At 45.4% G+C, this 24652-nt stretch overlaps 1 protein-coding gene across 1 annotated transcript in view; it reads left to right on the top strand.

The window, feature by feature from the left end:
• Positions 1-24652, top strand: part of LOC146797983 (transmembrane protein 87B-like) — a 416123-nt gene that overhangs the window by 32300 nt on the left and 359171 nt on the right. The window contains exon 3 of the mRNA XM_085625212.1: positions 2198-2274. Coding sequence (XP_085481338.1) covers positions 2198-2274 — 77 coding nt within the window. The remainder of the gene's footprint in view (positions 1-2197; positions 2275-24652) is intronic.

Raw genomic sequence — 24652 nt, forward strand, 5'->3', positions numbered from 1 at the left:
GATGTAGAGGGTTGGAAAGTGTATTAGAGTGTAGTAGAGTGTTCTACACTGGAGTGTACAGACAGAGTGAAGTACAGAGATGTACAGTGGAGTGTACAGGGATAAAGTGGCATAGAGTGTAGTAGAGTAGAGTTGAAGAGAGTGTGGAGTGGGTAGAGTGGAGCGGTGAAAAGTAAAGGATCATACAATGGAGTGGAGTTTAGTGGATTTGCGTAGGATAGAGTGGAGTAAAGTGTAATGGAGTGGAGTGCTATGTTGTAGTGTCAAGTGGAGTAGAATGGCCTGGCATATCGTACAGTGGAGTAAAGTGTCATATGGTGGAGTGCTGTGTTGTGCAATGGAGTGGACTTGTGTGTTGTAGAGTGCCACAGAGTGGATTAGAATGTTCTGCAATGGAGTAAAGTAGAGTGGGGGAAAGAGTGTTAGATTGGGTGGCATAGAGTAGGGTGGAGTGGTGTCGACTGGAGTAGTGAAGTGGGGTCGTGTTTCCTAGAGTAGAGTGCACTAAAGAGGGAGTTGCGTAGAGTGGAGTGTCGTACAGTGGCATAGAGTAAATTAGAGTGGCACACACTTGGATAAACTGGAGTACACTGTTGTACAGTGGAGTGCTGTGTAGTGGAATATTGTGTCGTGGAGTTGGGTTGAGTGGCGTAAAGTGGCGTACAGTGAAACAGCACTGAGTGGTGTACAGTGAAGTGTCATGTTGTACGCTATTGGAAAGTGTTGTTGCGTAGAGTGTAGTGGCATAGAGTGGATTGACGTACAATGGAGGGGACTGCTGTGAGGCTCAAAAAGGTGTTATCCAATAGGCGGGTGAAGAAACAGATTGTTTCCCCCTGATTTGGAGAAGGATGAGAGAAGGATTAGGCTTTTGGAAGGCCAAGGAGTGGGGATCGTGCTTGTTAGGGGTAAAAAGAGCCGTTCATTGACACCAGACATGGGCTACTTGGAGGCAGACAGGGGACTAAAGAGTGTGTGTTCGCTCAAACATTCGGCTATCTTGTTTGAGATGAGACCGGCTAGAGGGATGGAGAATAAACAAAAATATTCATACTTCCGTCCCCCAATTTAGTGGGGAAACCGGATGGAGGAGGCAGAAATGCTAACTGAAGGGTGGAGCAGACAAAACGCCATGATCTGAAGATGTAGACAGTGAAAACTGGTAGGGGCAAAAATTGGTGCGCCTGAAAACTGGGCATATAATAGAACCTGACAGTGGGCGAGTGGGAGCCGGGGAAAAGGGGATGGAATGGCAGCTGGACAGATGGGGGGGGGGCGGGGGGGAATCCAACAGAGGGAATGGCATACTGGTCACCGATGAGTGGAAAAGATGACAGAAGCTTGCATGGTGGCCAATTTAGGGGTCTTTAATAAAGCAGGATGAGTATAAATACTTACCAGGTAAGTGGAGGGGCAAATAATTAAAGATGACAGATTGAGAAGAATTGACACGGGTAGACCATAAATAGTGAGCAAACAGGAGAACCTGATCCGGTCTGTGTAGACAGCTAAACCCAATAAGCCAACAACAGGGGGCAAACTAAGGACACATCACATGGGGGCACTAGCACAAAAGGCTGACAGAAACTCAAAGAGATGGGTAGGACAGTTGAAACCAATATATACTGGTGAACAGTTGAATCAGAATAGGACATACTGTAGAAACCTTCAAGAATGGGTGGGACAATGAGAGAAACTCACAAAAGACAGAAAAAAGCAACAGAAAAGAGAGGAAATTATAAAAGCAGTGTCAGAAAGGGGAAAAATCAAAGGCAGATACAAGAAAGTATTGGGTAGACCAGGAACCCAGAGAGGGGGAAGCAATGGGGAAACTGACAAATTGAGGACAAATGGTAAACCTACAAATCGTAAGTGAGGCAGACAAGGGTCTTTAGCTGTGTTGGATAAGAGAAGGGAATATGAGGTGCTTTTTTAGGTTTGACCTGTGCTCATGGGAAGCAGAGTGCTGCAGATTTGGGGTCATTGACAGCACTGTGTGCAACTGCAGATCTAAATTAGTAAGCGCTGTTACATATAATCTTAGAGGGGGCTTGGTAGATCTGCAGACTATCTTCTATTGCGGCTCTAAACTGGGTTGTTCAAATAGTACACTCTAATACACACTATCCACATGCTTTTTTTCCTCCCTTTCTATGTACCACTTTCTTAAGACATTTTGTTATTTATTTCTTTTCAGTTTCCTGTGCACCTGCAGTAAATCTCACCGTGTTATGGTACCTGAGGAGTCTCCATTGCCTGGATGATGTGAAAAATGTGAGGCACATTTGCGTACTTTGTGGAAACTGTTAAAATGTAATGTTATGTATTATAAATAGATATTTTAAAGTGTGTGTAACACCATTTAGAGTACATATTGTGTTCGAAAGAAGCATGCTGAAATGATTGATTTGTTAGAAATGTCCCACCAGTGTGAATCAAAGGGAGCTTTGAAGAATTGAAAACTGTGTATAATCTTTTTGAGAATAGTGTCTATTGATAATTGTTGATATACGTGAGTTTGAATGTATTGTCTGTGTGTACATGTTTTTTAGCTATTTGAAAGATATTTAAGTCACTATATATGTATAGAAAATTGTTGAAACCTATTATCCATTATGTAAACTTGTATGAAGTAGAGTTGAAAATAAATAAGTTGGATTAATTGACTGAGTCTGTCCACATTTGATTGAATCAATTGGCCAGGTGGGAAATCTTTTTGATAACATGTGAAATGCGTATATAGAGCTCACAGCTCCTTGGTCTAAACTGAATTTGTTATTAGGTTCTTGTTCATTAGTGTTTGTTTTCTCCTAACCAGGTTTTCTGAGACACTCCGTGCGGCCCGATTAGATTTTTGCTTTGGAAATGATTTACAAGATAGTTGACAAGGGAGTGTTGTGATATGCCTGGTTGCCTTTCAACAGTCCAGATGCAGTAATCATCTTGCTAAACGGCAGTGACTCTTGACATCTTAGTATTTCAATCATTTTATTAAAGTGTGAAAATATACCAACATTTACATCTAATTCTTTCCCAACCAAATTTCCTTTAGTAATTTATTTCCAACTTTCTTATATCTTACTGTTTTTTCCCTATTTAAACAGAGAAACCTATAGGTCACTGAGGAGGCGAGGCAGAAAATAGTGGAGATTTACTTCTGCTTATCTCAAGATCTAAAACTCTCAAACAGAATTCTTTTTTCTAGAGTCCAAGCACCAAGAACTCAGTCAAAACGCCAACCTGAACCAGGTGGACTGCAGCCAATACAAACCCACTGAGCAATGTTTGTATAACCTGTGTTTCTGGGAACGATCCGTCCCATGAGACGGGACAGTGTCAATTAACAGAAACCCAGATCCTCTTTTATAAATGAATCACGGACTCAAGCAGCACTAGAAGGCATAATTTGCCTTTTAAAATGTTTATTTTAAAATCATAGTGCATAATCACACAGAGGATAAACATTTTATAGCGGCACAGAAGTTTAGGATTTGTGAGAACAGCAAAAAATATAACATTATTATTTTATTAACACTAACCCCCTCTTTTGCTGCTTTAAGACACAATGCTAGTTCTATCAGATTAGCAAATAACCCATCTATTCTGAGTTTCAAAGATGATGTGAATTTCCAATCCTGATTGAGAACAATGAAGCCTATTGTACCCTCTGAATAGCAAGCCTGCAGTTTAGGTCACCAAGGCAGCTGTGATTATTGAAGGATAAACACAGCGAATGCAGCAGCCAGTGAAGGCCACTTGCCTCAAAGTAGCTTCGGAATAAGATGGAGGGGGCTAAAGTTGTGCCCGTTCTGTTCTTATGTCACCAGTGTGAAGACCCTCTCTAACTCTTAGCTCTGTATACAGTTTTATAAGACTTAAGACGCATGTTGAAGACCTTTAGAATAAACAATATACATATATATGGAGCGGCAAACTGCCATTTCAGCTGTTTTAAAGTAGTCAGCTGTATACTTTTTGAGAGACAACAAAGTGAAACATGCAACTAGTAACCTTCTAGAATTCTATTTGTTAATAATTAATAACAATAATGGATAACCATGATATGCTCAGCAGAAATGATTAAATATCATGAAGCTATTCGCATAAGCCTGATTATCATATTTACATGAAAATACTTGAAGGAATAAAACCACATCCCAAGGATGTGCATTTGATAGTCCTACTTTTTCACTTCTTAATTATCTACCATGTATTCATATAAAAGTGAGCGATCCATGAAAGGAAAAACTTAGTGCTTACCATAGGTGGTTTCAGGTGGTGGTCACCAGCAGTCATTTTTTGGGGACTAGGGCTTATTTTTCATCCGCAGACTTTGAAACAGACCAAGAGACAAAGGTAGAACAAGCATTTGCAATGCAATAGGTCTCGCATTTACTAGAGTTTGAGGTATTGGCATTGTAAATGACAATGCCTTTTATTTACTTGAAGCAAATCCATTTTTGTGGTAAATGAAGCTAATGGGAAGTTAGGAGAGGATGTGAGGTGTAAGACTGTGCCCTGGTACAGGAGAGGAGATGCTAGAGAGGGAGGTTGGACTTGGAGGTGCAGGATGAAGGGCGAAGAGGGACAGTGGGGAGGAAGCAAACAAGGGTGAGCCATCACGGAGGGAAGTGGGGAGGAAGCACACATGGGTGAGCACATCACGGAGGGAAGTGGGGAGGAAGCACATTGCGGAGGGAAGTGGGGAGGAAGCGCACACGGTGAGCACAAGACGGAGGGAAGTGGGGAGAAAGCACACATGGACGAGCACATCACGGAGGAAAGTGGGAGGAAGCACACAGGGTGAGCACATCACGGAGGGAATCGGGGAGGAAGCACACAAGGGTGAGCACTTTACGGAGGGAAGTGGGGAGGAAGCACACTAGGGTGAGCACATCACGAAGGGAAGTGGGGAGGAAGCACACATGGGTGAGGACATCACGGAGGGAAGTAGGAGGAGTACACATGGGTGAGCACATTACGGAGGGAAGTGAGGAGGAGTACACATGGGTGAGCACATTACGGAGGGAAGTGGGGAGGAAGCACACATGGGTGAGCACATCACGGAGAGAAGTGGGGAGGAAGCACACAGGGTGAGCACATGACGGAGGGAATTGAGGAGTAAGCACACAAGGGTGAGCACATCACGGAGAGCATCCTTTCAGTCTCTCCCTTACCAGGGGCCCTGTTCTGTTCTTATCACATGTACAAGTCACTTCACTGCTGAACCAGGACACGGCAGAGACACCAAGGGGATTGATTCACTCTCTTTACGCCCCCCTCCCCACACACTCCCCTTGTCCTAGCACTCTGGACACCGGGACAGCCAGACCTAATAGTTCTGTTAACAGAAGGAAGCTCCTACAGTCATTGAAGGGGACTCTCTCCCGTCCCTCTCGTCTATCCTCTGCCCGGGCTCTCTGCACCCCGAGACCTCGCCTGGAGGGGTGGAATGCCCACCCTGTGACTGCCTGCAGTGGTACCGCTCGTCGGTGCACTCTTCCCCTCCCCAACTGCCTGTCATTTCCTGACGTTCTCTGTCCCTGCTGCCTGTGCACACATAGGCATTCCTCGCTGCCTAGGCGCCTGTCACAGACTCTGCTTCTCCTGGGACAGTGGGGCACGGCGTCTTCACTGAAGGGAGTGCAGTGGTGATCCTGAGGCTGCCTGCTGTTCCACTCTTATGTGTACTCTCACCCTGGCTGCCTGTGGCTTTCAATCTTCCTTTAGCCCTCCTCCCTGTAAACAAGGAGGCATTCCCATGTGCACACAGATATTCCTCATTCTCTAGGCGCTAGCCCCAGCTTCGGCCACTCCTGAGATACAAGGGTGCAGCGTTTCCACTGACAGGAGTGCAGCTCTGACCCGTTGGCTGTCTGTTGTGGTTCCACTCGCGAACGCCTCCTCCCCCCCCATCTGTCTGTGACTTCCTATCCTGTATGCCTGCTGCCTGTGCACACGGAGGCATTCCTCACTCTCTAGCTGCCTGTCACGCATGCGAGAGGAGACGCAAGCACTTCCACTGAAGGGAGTGCAGCGCTGACCCTGCGGCTGTCTTGTCGTGGTTCCACTCGTGGGTGACCCCTCCACCCATCTGTCTGTGACTTCTATCATACGTGCCTGCTGCCTGTGCACACTCTGACATTCCTCACTCTCTAGCTGCCTGTCACTCTTGAGAGAGCAGGACAGATCACTTCCACTGCAGGGAGTGCAGCTCTGACCCGTTGGCTGTGTGTCTTGGTTCCACTCGTGGCCGACCCCTCCCCCCATCTGTCTGTGACTTCCTATCCTGTGTGCCTGCTGCCTGTGCACACAAAGGCATTCCTCGCTCTCTAGCTGCCTGTCACTCCTGAGAGAGCAGGGCAGATCACTTCCACCGACTGGAGTGCAGCGCAGAACAGACCCTGTGGCCTCCTGCCGTGGGTCGTCTCCTTCCTACCTCTCTGGCCCGGCCTGGCAGGGAACCCTGGCTGGCTGCAAACAGCCGCGCATGGTCGCTTGGCGCGTGTTGTGTTCAGTCCTCGTGCATATGGCTGTAGCGTCTGGCAGGCTGCTTCAGTGCGCTTGTGTGTATGGCATGGAGTCACGGCAGTGCACTTCTACCTGTACAATGCGCACTCAGAGAAATTTATGGCTGTTGTAATATACGTATATCTGCAGGCAGTACGTGTGTATACATCTCTATGAATCAACACGTGTATACATCAACTCACTTTCTATAAATCTTAAATATTTTAATTTATATAAATGTACATATCTGTGCGTGTATATCAGTAAATAGATATTCACTAACAGCAGACGCCGATCAAGCGATCGAGAAAGCAATGGCTATTGTAAAAAAAAAAAAACGCCCGAGAGTGGTGCGCGCCCCACAGCGAAACATGTGGTTTCAATTATCGTGCCTGTGTGTGGGCACGATAATTGAAACAACATGGCCTTTGGTGCGCGTACTAGACACCAATAGGCCAGGGGCGGAGCAATGCACCCGCCTTTGGCCTATTGTGTGCTCTTTTTGGAAAAAACACGCACGCAAAGGCCAATAGCGGGGCACAAAAGGAAAAGCACATGCACAAGCGTGTGCGATTCCTGGCTCAGTTTTGGAACCCCGGACAAAAGGACTCTCGCTGCGCGAGCAGTCCTGCGCACTGCATCGCTAGGCGCGAGACCTAAAAAGGAGAAGAAAGGGTGATGCTCAAAATGGGAATACTTGATGTATGTAGAGAGCATAGATGGCAATTAACCTGTGAGAGTGATAAAAAGAGACCGGATGTGTAGGATTACTGAGTTACGAATAGCAGCTGTGACCATAATCCCTGTTCACTTTTATCAGTCCACTCTAGTTGTCCTAAATGAAAGCTAGGTGCAAGCTAAATACAGGACCCAGCTGCTAAGTATACTTGATAAGTTTGTGGCAAAGCTAAGAAATTTGAACACATTATATTCTATCAGGCTCTACTCTTCAAGCAATCAATACGCATGTGAATCTGGTAAATAAAGAAATTATGGACCTGTAGATAATGTAATTGTTTATCTTTCTTGATTTAGATTTATTGATTCAGTTTCCTTCTTTACAATGTTACAAAGTTAAGCGTTGATCAGTCTGTCGCGTTTCTCCATGAATACCGGACTCTTTCAAGGCTGTAGATGACAGACAAAATATAAAATCACTTTAGGTAATCACATCAAATGCCCACATAACATGACTTGATTTCAAATCATTAATATAATGACAAGAAATAATCTCATTTTCATGCTGCCGTCTTGACTCTTCCCTAATATTCAATAGCAAAATTGCAAGTAACTTTATTTAAACATAAACATTCATTACATAGCACCAATGAAAGTGAAGCATTCCAGACTATAAAATGTGTACTATCTTAAACAGGAAAAACAAACGTAATTGAACTAAAAAAAAAAACAAATGGCTATGAATGTACTACAATGATAAAATCAGGGAAATAGAAACCAAAGGGAATGATGTCACAAAGAAAAAACAGGAAAACTTTTTCCATTCTAAACAAAGTCTCATAAAACCTAGCCCTGGATTATGGAATCTGGTATATATCCAGTTGTAATCTGTTAATACAGCAATATCTCGGAACATCAGTAGTGTTTTCCAGAAGACTGATTGCTAGGCATAAATTATACAAATCTCTTACAGTCTTAAACAAAAGCACCTATTAAATACTGTGGTTAAGATTACTCCTTGTTAAATTATAAAAAAGATTCCACTAGGAATTATTCAAGTACACCTAAAATCCATATCCAATTTTTATTAGAAATTGTAGACACAATCTCATTATTTGTGAGCAACAAAGGCATACAGAATCCATCAAGTGATGAAAGCCTAGATCAAGCATTCTGTTTATCTATTCCATCAGTGCAGTTTATCTATTCCATCAGTGCAGTTTATCATGCATCATACATTTAGACTGATAGTGTTTGTTACAAACCTTTCACTAACCAACACTGCACAATAATACCAGCAATGCAATTGCCACGTGTAGAGCAGGCTACATATAAATCATAACTTTGGAATGTACAACACAAATTAATGTTGGATATAAATAAATCACAATTATGGGGTGTGTGCCTTTGTTAAAGAGCAAATATTAATTCTGTTTTCTCCTGATGCCCAAGGCATATTTTGCTGGACCTTCATTCCTATATCGATGATAATCATTGCGTTTTAATATTCTGTTAATTCATAGAGTAAACGACTAATATGGGACGTTATACCTAGAACAAAACCTAGTTATAGGGGCTTAAAGAAGCTTCACAGAACCTCCACAAAATGCTTAGCCACAAAGTTTCCCTTGTTCAGAATTTGCATAAATCCAAACTGAAGTAGAGAGACCACAAACAAGGCAATGTATGTACCAAACTGTGGGGTGTATTGGGAGCCTGCTTCAAAATCTGGATGCTGCACATGCCAACTTGTTCAGGCTGAAACTCCATGCTTCCTGACAGGGAGACAGATGGTGTAATGCCATCCTCCCTGAAGCACGAGTGGAAATTGATTTTTCTGACTGTTGTGGGAGAGAGTTGACCTGAATCTTAAGAGTCACCTGACAGCGATCAGATAAAACATTAATTTGAATGTGCTTGAGAGGTTGTCTAATCTATCAGAAATGTATTCCATTGCCTTCTTGAGTGCTTGTCCCTCCTTTGGGCCGATGGATGTTATTTCACATTCTCTTTTGGTCGAGTCTTGGACTAAAGAAATTGTCACCACTTTGTTGCCCGACTGCCATTAGTTTGAAGCTTAGGTCAACGTGCTGAGACTGCTATGTATACCATGGAACTTTGTAATGCTGCCAATATGGTGGGAGACTGCCAAATGCCTTTTTGAGTGGGTATTATTCCGCTGCAAAGCTGCTTGATGAAGGAGATTACATGCTGCTTTGCATGATATGTACTGCAAAATGCTGCAGTGGCTCCTCCAGCGTAGGTCAGCACTTTCCCCATGACCTTGTCAGAAAAGTGTTTCAAGACTGAAACCTAGTTTCTCACTTCAAGATGTTGATGCAAATACTGGTCTGCACTAAACAAAATAACGTGGATTGTTCAAGACCAAAAAGTGGCTCCTGCAGGAAACTAGGTTTTTGTTGCAGTACCCCTCAACACTTTTTGCCTAGTATTTCATGCAACTTGGACTGAAGTGCACTGGGTTCCTGTTAACCAGGTCCCCAGTGCCAGATTTCCTTCCCAAGACTGTACAGTTGTTTTCCCCAATTGGAAAAAGCTTTCACACCCTCTATAAGTCCCTAGTAAATGGTACCCCTGGTACCTAGAGCCTGAGGTACTAAAGAGGGTCCTTAAGGGTAGTAGCACAAATTGTGCCACCCTAAACGACCCCACGCCAAGCACATGCAAGGCTACTATTGCAGGCAGCGTGTCTTGGTGCAGACAAAAGTGAAACCACGACATGTCACACATCCCTGTGTGCCAGTCCCCAAACACTGCATGTAATATTTGTTAGCCACCGCTACAGCAGGCCTGACAGTCCCGAGGTAGGGTGCTGAATATTACATGTGAGGGCATACCTGCATGAGCAGATATGCCCCTGTGCTGGTAAGTCCTAGTACTCCCAGTATAAATGACCAGGGAAGCTATTTTATGTATGTATAAGCTTTATTTCGACAACTCGTGTCATAAAAGCTATAAAAGAAACCAGTTACAATACAAGTAAACATAAAAATAGGGACAATTCATGCAACACATTACAATAAGCGTATAGATTCTTCCTTCCACAACAGTATAGGTTCAGCATCCTGCTTCCTATACTGGGATGTCGCTTTGAAACGGCATACAATAGTAACTTACAACACACAGTGCTATTACGTATGACCCCTCTGGTGGAAGGCGATTCAAATTATAAGGCAAGGAGTGCTACCATAAGTTGATTAGGAACAGGTTGTCGAACAAGCTCATTCTTACCACAGAAAAACTTGTTTGGTTTGGGACTGCAACAATTAAGAAGAGAGAAAATTTGAAAAGTCAGTGTTAAAAACAATTGACACATCATTACAAGGTTAAAAAGTGCTTAAGACGGTATGAATGGGGAAGAAAGACCATCACAGTATTACAACACTTAGTCTACTCAATAGGTCTTTATACCCAGCAGTCATATAGACGGTATTACGAAGTGATTATATACAATAAAGTGCATGTGCATAACAGCTGAAGCAATTAAGAGTTTCATGGGTAGGTAACCTAATGAACCCTTAGACAACTAGGCATAGAGACTATCCTGCTGGTTACTGCGGTCCTCCTGTCAGGGCCTGCCTCCTGATGCCCCACATGTGACTTAAAAACTTGGCCACTCCACAGGCAAAAAGTGGTCTGGGGTCCGATTTTTTTAAAATGTGCAAGGCCGATGGTTCTGTGTGCCCAGTTGCCGGCAGATCGATTTTAGCCATTTAGACCTGGGCTGGACATAAGCCGGACACGCAAACATAGCAACCAATGGACTCCACTGGTGCCTTGCAACTTGGGCAGTTGCTGGGGCTTGGGTTGTTTGGATGCCACTTTGCTGTTACCTCACAAACAGGGAGGGCACCAAACCTAAAATGAATATATAACATCCTGTCCTGAGGGTCCTAGATTATATCTAAGTAGGGCTCCAAGAACATGGTCTGTTTACGGAGATGGAATTCTGTGGTGAGCTTTCCCTGGTTGGGTTTGGGAAAGTTTTGTTGCTCAACCCATTCCCAATAATGTTAAGTACCTCTTTTCGGGGTGGATCTTGTTTTTCCAATATGGCCTGAAGTCCTATTTCAGACATCAGTTTCCTGGCGTTTCTTGTTACACATGTCTAAGCGGATGACCTCCGATAGGGCTTCTGCATAGGGCAGGAGCTCTGAGGTCTGCCTGATGCGAGCCCAGAAAAGCAACTGGCGGAGCCTCGCTATATTGCCAATCGAGCTCCTGCCCATATCAAGCATTAGGGGAGTGAGCAGGGTACTTTGAAGCAGCATCACAAGGTCCCTTAGGAATTTATCCTCTGATCTACTGAACTCAGGAATCTTATCAAATCCCCATAGCTCTGCTCCATACAGAGCTGTGCAGACTGCTTTTGAGTCGAGACCTGCAGGGCAGCAACTACGGTTCTTCTATGTGAAGAGAGATGTTCCTTTCTTAGGGCCCCCGTGGTTCGCTTGTGGCCCAGTAGCATCTTAGTTAGATGGGGCTTCCATGACATTTTGTCTGAGAGGCGAACACCTAAATAATCGAAAGTACTGACTCTTTCCTGAGGTGTCCCTCTAGCATTGGATTGCCTTTATAAGACTTGGTGGTTAAAGACCATGAGTTTGGTTTTTGTGGTGTTATTAACCAAACCCCTAGTGTTGCAGGAGAGTTGGTACCTTATTATCTCCCCCTTCCCCCCCCCTCCCCCCCCCCCCCCCCCCATCCTCCTCCCCGGGCTGGTGCATCGGCAGGTTCTTGTTGCAAAAAGCTGACCACTCCATTCATGTACAGGGAGAATAGGGTGGGTGCCAAAACACAGCCTTGGCAAACTCCCCTGCTCACTGGAATACGCTTGGTGAGTTGTCCCTGCGACCCCCATCTGATCTGTGCGTAGTTCCCTTTAGGCAGCTGAACTACGAGGCTAAGAATAGATAGCGGGATGCCCATGTATTTAAGTGCATGCCAAAGTTTGTACCTGTGGACTAAATCGAAGGCAGTCGTTAAGTCGATGAAAGCTAAGTAAAGGCTGCCCTTGCCAGTCACTACCACTTTCCAATAAAGGAGCAGGAGGCGGAATACCCGATCCATTGTCCCCGTGTTTTCCCTAAAGCCAGTCTGATATTGAGATAAGATTGCATTGTCATCTGCCCACAACTGGATCTTCTGCAGGTGGGCTCTACAGAAGACCTTTTGAAAGGCGTTGATTAGGCTAATAGGCTTATAATTAGAAGGTTCTTCTCTGTCTCCTTTTTTATACATTAGAACCACCTCTGCCCCCTTCCAAGACCCTGGGACTGGGGCACCGCTAGCTACTGTACTTGACAAAAGTGGAATGTAATGGACCCAGCGTAAGATGTCAGCTAAAAATAGATCCACCGGAATACCATCAGGCCCTGCAGCTTTAGACTGGATTATTAGGCCTATAGAGGCCTCGATCTTGCCTAGAGTAAATGATTTGTAAATCGAACGTTGACTATAAAAAGCAACCACCTTCGCTGGAGGCGTGTCCCCAGAGTCTGTATAAAGCTTCCAAAGTGGTCATACCACGCCTGGCCTGTGATGTGATTGGGGGATGATTGAGCCCCTGATTTGTTGCCCCAAGTAACTAAAGACCAAAAGGATTTAGTCTTTCTCAGCACATGCTTTCTAAAGTTGCTGCCATAGGGCTTCGTCCCACACCCTTTTCGCATGATGCAGAGTTGCCTTATAGCGCTTCCTAGAAGCTTTAATAAGGGCGCTATCTTTGGCTTTGATGGCTGAGACTAAGGTCAAGCATTCGCATCTACAATCCCTTGTGTGCCACTAGTACACTCCCCCTGTCAAGGTGCTAGGCCTTTGATCTGTCCTCGGTGCTACAAAATAAGAACTGAATCTGTCAAAGATTCGAGAGTGGGCTGTGACTACATCAGCCACTACACCATTGCTTTCGGTCGTAGACTGAAGCTCGAGGGTGCCTACTGCCAAACCATGCTGCATGCCCTGAATCTTATTCTCATACAGAACCACCTTCCGCCATTTAAGTGATCGCCTGTCATTGGAAGGATAGATCTTCTTGGTATGACTCCGGCTAGGTTTCTCTTGCAGGTAGAGGAGGCTTTTCTCAGAGGCTTCATGCTAAAACACAGTGGATTATGGTCACTTCGGTTCTGACACCCACATTCATGTCGACCAGATCTCTCCAGAGCCTCATGTCAAGGAGGATATATTGAATGCGGGATGGGTCGCTAACTCTGCACCCTGTCTATCCGAAGGGGTTCGTCTGTTTACAGCCCTTAGACCGTACTCAACGTTGAGGGCTTTGACTTGGAGCGCCATCTGTGTCCATTTTTTGACTGGGGGAGGTCTAAAAAGGGGACGGCCCATTTAAGGTCATCGTCTTGTGTACCTGTTAGATCCTCTTTATCAAGAGGCTCAAAAGTGCTGTTAAAGTCGCCTGCTACTATTAATCTTGAGTGGGTTGGGCATCTGGCTAAACTCTCTTCCAATTGCGTGAGTGTTGGCGAAGGTCTGCCCCCTTTAGTCCCCATCATGTAGATGTAAGCAAATCAATAGAATCGCCCCCCCATAAGGCCCTTAATGCGGACCCCCAAAATGTCTGGGCTAGAACTTGAAAGAAGGGTAATCTGACATCCCAAAGCAATCCCCACCCATATGATTAATCCTTACCCTTATGATCAATCCCTCTGCTGGGCGCCCTCTCCCTATAGTGGTTGCAGGCGAACAGTAGTATGCATACGAACAGTAGCATGCATATCCAGATTTAAATAGGGGGACCAAACTTCAGGCCTCCTGAAAAATACAAATGTCACATCCCTCAATTAAATTATTCCAGTGAGGGAGTAACATTTTGCTATTTAGCCCGGCCACATTCCAGGATATTACTCTAAGCTGTTGGTGGGGTTCGAGGCTAAAAAGCAGTGCAGTGTTTGGATTGGCAGGGCAATGCTTAATAGGAGCCTGGGTTGTTGCATGAGAGTTGGGGTTCGTGCTGGAAGCTGGCCCTCTGAAATTAATCCGTGTGTTCCCCTTGTCTGCGTCTTGCAGAGGTCCAACTCCCCTTGTATGGGTCGACTTCTGTAGAGCCGGTGGGCTAGCACTGGTATCCACGTAAATGGGGTATGTAGAACGTGGCCTAGCATGCTAGTGGTCTTCCCCCAAAAGTCAATCATTGGTCTCTAAATGGGAACCTTTAGTTGTTCTGTCCAGGGGCCGGGGTGAATTGGACTTGCTCTGTTCTTGGGGTATATAATGTTTAAACTGGATTATGGACAAGAGAATATGTACAACCAAGGGACTTTGACTCTGGCCATAAATTAAGTTGAGAGTACCAAAAACAGAACCAAGGAAAAGTTCTTTCCAAAGTCACAGGGTGAAAAATGCCAAAAATAGATTTTTCCCAAGGGGGAGGTAGAGACTCCTGAGGGGGCTGATATGAGCAGTTAACTGAGTTGGCCAAGGAGAGATCTAAAACTTACGGGAAAGTTACAGTACCTCGTGGTTCAGCATTAAACCGGCAGAGACCATCAGGGGACCAGACGCAAGGGGGGGCCCTGCCCCTTCCTGGCAATGACGGGAAAGGACAGGCCAACCTTTGGCTGAGGCTTTGCCCAGGCACGGCCGCGGGGCTCAGCGGCTTCCTTGATGCGCCTCCTGGCTCAAACCCGCGATGCTGTTTGAGCGCAGGGCAGTCTAGGGGCTGTAGTTACTCTGCCCGGCCCGGCCCTCAAATTAGTGACGTCCTGCGCCACAAGGCTCAGCGGCTTCTTTTATGCGCTTCCTGGCGCAGACCCGCGATGCTGTTGAGGAGCGAGGTAGTCTGGGGGCGGTGGTTCCTTGGCCTGACCTTCAAGTTAATGACATCCCGCGCCGCAGGGGCTCAGTGGCTTCCTTTATGCACCTCCTGGCGCAGACCCACAATGCTGTTGAGGAGCGAGGTAGTCTGGGAGCTGTGGTTCCTCTGCCCAGCCTTCAAGTTAGTGGCGTCAGCCATTTTAAAACAACTGCTGGACACTGGTGAAAACGAGTTTCCCAACTACATGATGGTCTCACTGAAGAAAAGGATGTGTGGTATCCAACTTCTTGTAATGATAAACCCACACTGATTCCAGTGATGGATTTACCAATACATGCACCTTATAGTGCCCTCCTGATAGCCTACCAGCCTCTTGTGTGCTCCCTGACTGGTTTCTGCCAGCCTGCCACCCGAGGCACTGTTCTGACCTAGGGTGAGAGCCTTTTGCTCTCAGAAGACCCAGAAAAAAAGCCTGTCCGGGAAGAGGGTGTAACGCCCCCTCCCACAGGTTGACCTGCTGATTATCCTTCCTGGGTGCGGAAAGCTTCAAATAGTTGCTGCCTTTGGAATGCAAATCTGGCTCCCTCACCAAAGAGGAAGCTGCCCCCCTTTGTCCAGAGCCCCTTGTCACCCGGACAGGTGAGAAAACTATCTAGTCAGGTAGGCGTGCGAACTCCAGGCTAGTACCACCCCTAAAGTGGGCTACACTGTGGTGGACACGATTTTTCAGAAGTAGCCATCTTTGTGATGGCATACTTGGGAATTCTCGGACAGGGTTATGCCCACTTCCAACAGGATGTGGTCATATTGGGGGTGTAGGTACCCCAGGGGTCAGTAGCTCATTGACTACTACCCTACACTCCCCTAAATTCAGTATTTAGGGGAGCCCCTAGCACCAGAGGAGCAGATCCTGATGATCTACAAAAAAGGACACAAAGATCTGCAAAAGCAGAAGACTAAAGAGAGGACCCGACTTGGCACCCGCCCAGCTGACCTCTCTGCTGTTCTCTATCTAAACTGCGCCAAAGACGTCTCGTCCTGTAGCTGTGTGCCTCCAGACCCTGGAAAGACTGCGTGCCTTCAGTAAAGACCAAGATCTCCTAGAGAACAGCGGAACTGTTCCCTGCAGTAATTCCAAAAGAAAACACTCTTAGGACTCCATAACCGGCAAAACCCAACACCTGAAGCCAGCACTGCACCCCTTGCTCCCAGTCTGAGTCAAAGTGGGCCAACAGTGTTGTCAAGGTTCCCCAGCCCTCTAGCACCAGAGTCCATCATGGTTTCAACCCTCGTGGATCCACCGACAACACCTGCAGCCTCTGCATGCAGGCCCCTTCTACCGGACTGCTCCTGGTAAGAAAACGCGACTCTAAAGTCACCTCTGCATCCGTCGCCCCTGGGTCGCGGAGAAGAGGACAAAACGGGTCCCTACGTTCCCAAGCATCGCAAGGCCTGTTGAGTCATGTTTCATCTATTGATCATTGTGTGTATTTGCAGACGTCTTGCACTCCTCTTGGTTAAGCCTAAGGGTGCTCAACCACACTGCCTCTAATAAATCACCTTGGTATTGCTAGCGAAAGACCCAGGCAACTTACATGGGAACCCCTGGACGCTTTACATGGTTTATCAGATTATTGATCACATAAAGATTCAGTTCTCCACTGATTCCCTCAGTTGGTCAATGCTCTGGGTAAAGAAAGGGACCCTAGTGGTCAGGAAGGTTGCAGCCACTGTCATGAACTTGAAAAGGAGTACCTTGTATTGATGTTATTCTCTTAATAACCCAAACCGGAGGACCTTTGTCTGGTTTCACAAGGATTATACAGAAGCAGGTATATGGGTTTGTAAATACATAGAATTAAACTAATACCAATTGATTTATTATCAATGTTTCCCAAAAGGGGGCAAATTTACTGCAGACAAAAGGGAAAAACCATGTTTAAAGAGGTCTTTCTTTTCTTACCATTGATTCACCAATACCCACTCCTCCATGCATGTACCGACAACCGCTTTCGCCTTTCCAAAAGTCTAACGCATTGCTCCCTTTCCCTTGGACCACACCCTGATTCACATCAGGGTATTGTCATCATACAATACTCGTACATCTAATCCCAACTACCCTAAAGAAACCCTAGCCTGACTCAATCTCAGATCATCTTGCCCAGATCCACAATGAACTATACCCTCTAATTAATTTTGGCTCCTATGATCTAGTGATCTGAGCACTTCAACCTTCTTTTAATAAACACTGCCACCAACAACCCCCAGCACATCCACTGTTAAAAGCTCACATCCTCAGCCATGGATGACACCGCCATTCACACAGTGCAAACATACATGCCCACTGCAATTCATGATTGAAGGAAAGTACAGTCCCCAGATCACCTCAATGACTTTGAAAAGGCCCACAGCAGTTTCACCACAGTACTTAAGCAAAAGCTGACTGCCAACACCTCCCCTTCACTTTGAAATCTTAACCCAGTAGGAAGCTGGCTCTTTATATAATGGGCCAAAAAAAGGTACACCGTGTAAAGAGTCAAAGCAGACCCTAAAAGAATTGCAGAGGCACAAATGACACCCCAAATGCTCTTTTGTGGTAGTGTGGGTGAGCAGTAGCAACGGCTCCTCCGCTTTGGCGGAGCAGTACCCCCCACCCCCCAAAGAAAAATAAAGTAAAAGGGGGAAGAAACACTCCTTTTATGTCTCCTTTTCTGCCGAGTCTTGGGGGGTGGGGTCTGGGGAGTGAAGGCACTGAGGGAAATGGTCGTCCAGTCTCTTCACTGGACATAATGTTTTGGCCGGCTATCTTGGGCCGACCAAATCATCATGCGCAGTGAACCTCACTCCAACCCCAGCTGCTTTGCTGGGGTTGGAGAGAGCAAGGACAGACTCCCAGTCTATCCTGGAGTGCCAATCGAGGGCGCTCAGGCCAATCATGTGAGAGCAGCTTTAGGATTGGCTGCAGGGCATTCTGGGAGACTGTGCCTGGAGCAGGACGTGGCCGGCAATAGCTAAGTTTTTTATTTATTTTTAAATTAGTTTTTATTTTGCCACCCTCCCGTTGCAAGCTCTATGGCCCTTTCACCCCTCCCGCCCCACCACTCATCCCAAACACTGGCCTCTTCTGGCGAGTAGTTAGGCATATCGGAGAGTAGTGCTAAGATTTTATTGCACACACAAAGGCAGTGAGTGAGACACACTCAAAGAAATCCAACACCAATTTATAAAAAGAACACTTTTATATAAATTTAGATACCAAGATCATAGGACTCTGGTAAAAGCTTTTCGAGGTATGATTATTTTTTTTTACAGTTTTTAGAAATGGACACAGTGCAATTTCAGGATTGGTAATGTTGTCCTATGGAGGAAAAACCTGTATTGAATTTGGTCATTTAGCAGCGACTTATTGGACTGGGATTGGTACTGTGTGGCTCCGGTCGGTCCTGGGGTCCCCAGACTTGGAAGGAGGACAGATCTGACCTGTAGGAGCACTGCTTCGTCTTCCTAAGTTGTTTCTGCGTTGGTAATCCCTGTATGCGGCAGGTCGGTAGATCGGGTATGGCTTCTTTGGTGCCTGCAGAGGAGTGGGTCCTGTACTTTGGCAATTTGGGAAGCACTGGAAGCCCTCTGGTTTCTTAAGGTCTGCACAGTGGCAGGACGAAGCAGTTGCTCCACGAGGGTCGGGTGCCACAAGCAGGCTTGCAGGCCTGTCGCCAAGTTAGTTGTGCCCCTCTGTTCTTAGGGCAGCAGTCTTCTTTGCCCACTTCTTCTTTTGGTTCACAGAAATCTGAAGTCCTGGTATCAAGGGGTTCCCTAAATACTCAATTTAAAGGGGAGTGAGGGATAGTAGCCAATGAGCTACGTACCCCCTGGAGTCACTAAACCCCCCTAAATTACCACATCCTTTGGGAAGTGGGAATCGCCCTGTCCCAGAAATCCTAATTCCCCCACACACAAGATGGTGGAATCCTAAATTTGGTGTTCACAGATTTGGTCACCCTATAGGTGTGCCCAGCGTGGCATTGCTGCACACCGCCTGCATACTAAATTTTCCAGCCTGTCCTGGTGCCAGATGGCTCAGGGTAGGGGGGGTCGGCATCCTCTTCAGTGAGGAAAGCCAGATTTGCATATGAAAGACGGTGAGCTCTTTGAAGCTAGCTCTCTTGGAATGGTAATATGCGGGGGGTGGGTGTGTGGGTGTGTGTGTGTGTGTCTGTCTGTCTGTCTGTCTGTCCCTGTCCCTGTCCCTCTGCCCAAGCAGGCTTTTGTTCCTGACCTCCAGCGAACAAAGGCTTTCACCCCTGGGGGTCAGAAAGGCATCTGTGGTGGCAGGCTGCCTAAGACGAGTACGTCAGCATACATTGAATTATCACTTGTATACGCCATGCACAAATGATGTAAAATTGAGTCCAGTTCATGCAGTTAACCCTCCTCCCTGATTCAATAATGCCCCTTGGACAATCCGGGGTTCGGGCCACAAATAACATCATGGGGTACATTTGAGCATTCTGGGAGCGCTGTACAACCTTGATGAAGTAAGCAGTTGCCATTAATGCACAAAACAAGAAACCAAAAAGAAAAAAAGTAGGCGGCAATTGGTAGAGGTAATATATTACACATATCCCTAGCACATAGAGACAGGCTCAATATATATTGGACTCCATCCCATTCTTCCCTCAGGGTGGACCCACAGTGTATTGAATTACATGTTGACGAAGCCATGTCATGAGGCAACTGATCCGGTGTGTGGCCATCAGATTCATCGGGGTTTTAACCACTATAGCAATGTTTTCACGTGAAACCATCGCCCCACCCGGGGGTGGGATTTGTTTGGGGAGGGGTCCTTTAATGATCCAGCCCACCCCACCACAATTTACAAGGGTTATCTAGCCACTCCCAACACATACACATCAGACCGTGCCTCCCAACTGACAATAATCAATCAGGCAAGGCATCCAGTATTGTCCGTGTCTTGGAGCTCTCCCACTTGGACGGGGTCTCCGTGTCCTCACGCGGTTGTCGAGTCAACAGTAACTTCACCAGAATTACCCCCCAAGTCTCCAAATCCCGGTCAGCATTTTTATCAGTGCGGACTAAGCGCAGACGCCACTCCTCCGCTACTCACCATTCATGCATGTCTGTTCTCCATGTAGTCAGCCTAGGGGGTACAGGGTGAGTCCAATAGATAACAATTCAGCTTTTGGCCAATACAAGTCCCAGTAGGGCAAATTTATGTTTCATTCGATTCCTCGATTTGGGTACCGGAAGAACTTTGGCCGTTGTCTCGACATGAATTCCTGTCGCTTCCCACAGCGTCTCCAGGACTCTCGACCAGTAAACCTGAAGTCCGGTACAATCCCATGTCATATGCGCAAATGTTGCAGGCTCAACGCCACAACCGGGGCATATTGGTAACTGTATGCCGAATTAATCCGTGCCAACTGGTGAGGGGTTAGGTATGTACGATGCAAGTAGTGGAATTGTGTGAGTTTAAAGAGAGCATTGATAGCTACCTCCAGAGCCTGTGCAAATGCCCGTTGCCATTCCTCCCCAGTAACAGGTAACGGTAGCTCCGTTGACCACCTGTCCTGGATCTGGAAAATGTCAACTCTAAGGTCCGCCTTCAAACCCCCGTATAAGCGGGCGATCAGACCCCTGAAGGAGTCTGGGTTGAGGATCTCCAACAAAGTACTAGATTCTTCGGGAAGTACACTAGTAGTTGGTAGGTTTTCAGGGGGCACCTCTAAGGTGCCCTCTGGGTGCATTTATTAATCCATCACAGGACCCAGTGTGGGTTCATTAATATGACGGGTTTGATACCAAACACCATGTTTTTCAGTGAAGTCATTATGTAGCTGGGGAACTCCTTATGACCAGTGCCCAGTACATAACCTTGAGATGTCTTCCCTGCTCACTTGCAATTTCCAGTAATAGAAATCTCTGGGGCTCAAAGTTCTGCTGTCGGGGTGACTTACATGTAATAGATGCAGTGCCTTTGGCATGACACCCAGGAGTGTGTCATGTCATGTTTTCACTCATGGTTAGCACTGTGTCACGCAGCCTGCAATGGCAGTCTGTGTATAATTTGTATGTGCGTCCCTTAGGGTGGCATAAGGTATGCTGCAGCCTTTAGCGACCTTCATTGGTACCCATGCCATAGGTACCTAGGGTACCATTTACTAGGGACTTACAGGGATGCTTAAGTCCTTTGCCAATTGTAGCACATTTAGACAATACCTTGTTTTAGGGAAGGAACACTGGCACTGATGTCTGGTTAGCAGACCTCAGTGCAGTCTCAGTCGAAAATCAGAATCTAGTAGCTAAAAAAGGGGCAAAAAGTGGGGGGACAATTGCAACAAAAGCCCAGTTATCTATAAAGCACCACCCACCTGAAGCCTACTTTACCTGCTTGTATGGCAAACAGTCACTCAAACGTATCTACATCTCACTTGGCCTTCTAAATTTCCTACATGATTCCTTTCATATGGACCACTCTCACCTCCGTACTTCAAGCTCCTTTGCCTATCACTTAACATAGCCTCACCTCCATCACTCACCTTGGAACCCCCACAGGTGCTTCACCAGGTGACTCCAACACCCAAACTTTGAAAAATCTCTCTGGACAGGCCTCTTCAGTATGATCGCTTTATTGAGCTGTTGCTGTGACTGTTCTTTATTTTGTGCTCATTATTCATATTGTCCTTGCAGAAAAACTGATTACAGACCTCACACCCTTTCCAACTGGTCTCCTGTCTACTGATTGCCATTTTTACCCAGAATCTCAGATTGTTTGGCTGTATCACTATTAGACCTCTTCCACTTTGAATGACCTCACCATAGCAAGCTCAATGTTATTGGACCATCCCATCTCACAAGATCCAAAGTAGAGTTTAACCTGAAAAGTCCTGTCTTGCAAACAAAGAAAATACTAATTTAGTCATTACCTATCTGTGCCCCTGGGCTTTGAAGATGAATCCAGAAAGACATAAGAAAAAATCTGAATCTGCTCTTCTGTAAGAGCCATACGTCATGTCTCTTCAAATCCTACTTCAGTTGACAAATCTATCTATTGGGCAGAGGAGTTGACCTAACTGCTAGGGCGGTCAACCTCGAATCTGGGAAACTGGGTTTGAGTCTCGGCAATGACGCTGAACATCATGTGATTCTGGGCAAATCACTTAATCTCCTCGTGCCTAACAAAAAATGAATGTGTCCTCATGTAATGCAACTGGTGCTATGTAAAGCACTCTGATACCCGATTCGGGTCAAGTTCGAGCTATATACAACTCGGTAAAATAAATAAATATATATATATTCACTTAAAAAACCATAGGTTTCACACATGTTACAGTTAACTGGGCATTTCACTCGTGAAAAACCATTGAAATTCCCACGTTATAGTTAGTGCAGGCAACTATAACTCACGCGACCGCAATCCTCTGTTGATGCTAATACTGTATTTAGACACTTATTTACCCATGTCTTCTTCCATTAATTTTTAGCTATACATATATTACAAATATTTTTTTTTCAGAAAGACATATATGTCATCAGTGATGTAATATCTGACGTCATCAGCAGAGGATTGCGGTCGCGTGAGTTATAGTTGCCTGCACTAACTATAACGTGGGAATTTCAATGGTTTTTCACGAGTGAAATGCCCAGCTAACTATAACATGTGTGAAACCTATGGTTTTTTAAGTGAATTTGCAAGGTTTTTTAAATGCTAATTCCTAACTATAACGTGTGTGAAACCTATGGTTTTTTCAGTGAATTTGTACATTGTTTTAAATGCTAAGTTATGTATTTATTTTAAGGTTTTTCACCGTGCGCGTACCGTGCCCGCACGGTGAGCTTCACGCACCGCGCGCCCACGTTGCGTAGTTCGCGGAATTTTTCCGTTTCTACCGTGCGCGTACGCTACGCGCACTTCGCGATTTTTCGTAAAAAAATTAAAATACATTTTTGCCCTTGGGGGTCCTTCTGGGACCCCCTGACCAAGGCTAGGGGGTCAGGAACTGTCCAGCCTGCCCCCTTTTCACGTTATCCACCTTTGTTTTTCACCCCCTCAGACTGCGAGAGACAAAATGGCGGCCGACACTTCCTGGTTTCGACCGATTCGAATGTTTACTAAGATCTAACAACCAATCAGAATCGCGCTCGCGCACGTCAGCGTGCGCGTACGGTAAGGATTACCGTACGCGCACGGTGCGCGCCTATAGATATATATATTGATTTAAATGCTATTTTCTCAGGAAATACTGAACAGATTTACACCAGACCTGCAAAAGGCACATCCCTGACCTGAGGACTACCTCTCTGCCAAATTTCAAGTAATTCTGTTCAGCCGTTCGGGCTGCAGCTTGGACTAAAGGTCCTATGGAAAAATGCATGGGGAAAACGTGTTTTGGGACCCCCCCTTTTTCTCAGCCCCCGCTTGACGAATCCCCCCGAGACTTTCAGGGAAGGAGCGGAGCGGAGCGCCCCACCTATTTTGAAAATTTCGCGAGGATTCGTCAATCGGCGCCAAAGTTATTCAAAAGAGAATGTTGCGGATTTCCTATGGAAACACGGTCCTAACTATAACTATCTACTGGCGACCGCCAGTAGATAATATATATAATATATATATATATATATATATATATATATATATATATATATATATATATATATATATATATATATATAATTATTTTTTTTATGCTCCTGTGCCTAAGTAGCAGCCACCGCTCACCAAACCAGAGGGCGCGTCGTCGTCACCGGTCACTTAAGCTCAATCCGGTCTATTATCGCACATCCGCCTCGATGCTTTCAAGGAAGGACGACGCCATGTGGTGATTTAATCTGCTTTATTTGTCTTATACTCTACGCGTTTCGCCTGTGCCAGCAGGCTTGTTCACGAATAAAGTTTTCAACACAATCCACCATTTTAAATCTTGTGCATGTGACGTAAATCACGTGAGAACTACAAATACATGGGAATAGAAGACAGACTCGTAGTTTTGAAGTCTCTCTATAACTAAACAGTGACTTCGAACATCGTTTTACTTCTCAAGTGATGTATTATGAATATATAAAAGAATGGATACATTCATTCTAAAATCTACTACTATTATAAATCACAGATTAAATTACAAATCAATGCCAATTCCTCGATTAATTTAATTCTAAGAAAATCATGCCCAAAGTGGGCTGAAGTGCCACAGTTCATATTATAAGTCACTTAGGTTATCGGTAGCCCAAGTGGGCAGTAAACAAATCTCCATGTGATATGTAATATATAAACAAGTGCTCTTGTATAGTGCTTAAAAACTTAGGAATTTGGAGAAAGGGAACATTCAAAATTTCTACATTGAAAAATATTAAAAAATATTGTTTACACTTTTAATCATGACACTGCTTATGTAGCATAAGAAACAATTTATAAATGGGTATACAAATCCTCTTCTATATTCAGACCAGCAGGGCCTCTTGTGTTCAATTCTACTATATAGCAAGATTCCAGTTTTCGCAAGCTTTTTTGTCTATCACCACCTCTTTTATTTGGAGGAATTGCATCGATGACAAAATAGACTAAACTTTGAACGTCCTTATTATGGAATCGTTCAAAGTGACGTGCCACTGGGTAAGATCTATCCCCATTTTTAATCGCTCTTAAATGTTGCA

Source organism: Triturus cristatus, chromosome 9 (assembly GCF_964204655.1).
Source record: "Triturus cristatus chromosome 9, aTriCri1.1, whole genome shotgun sequence".
Taxonomy (NCBI): Eukaryota; Metazoa; Chordata; class Amphibia; order Caudata; family Salamandridae; genus Triturus; species Triturus cristatus.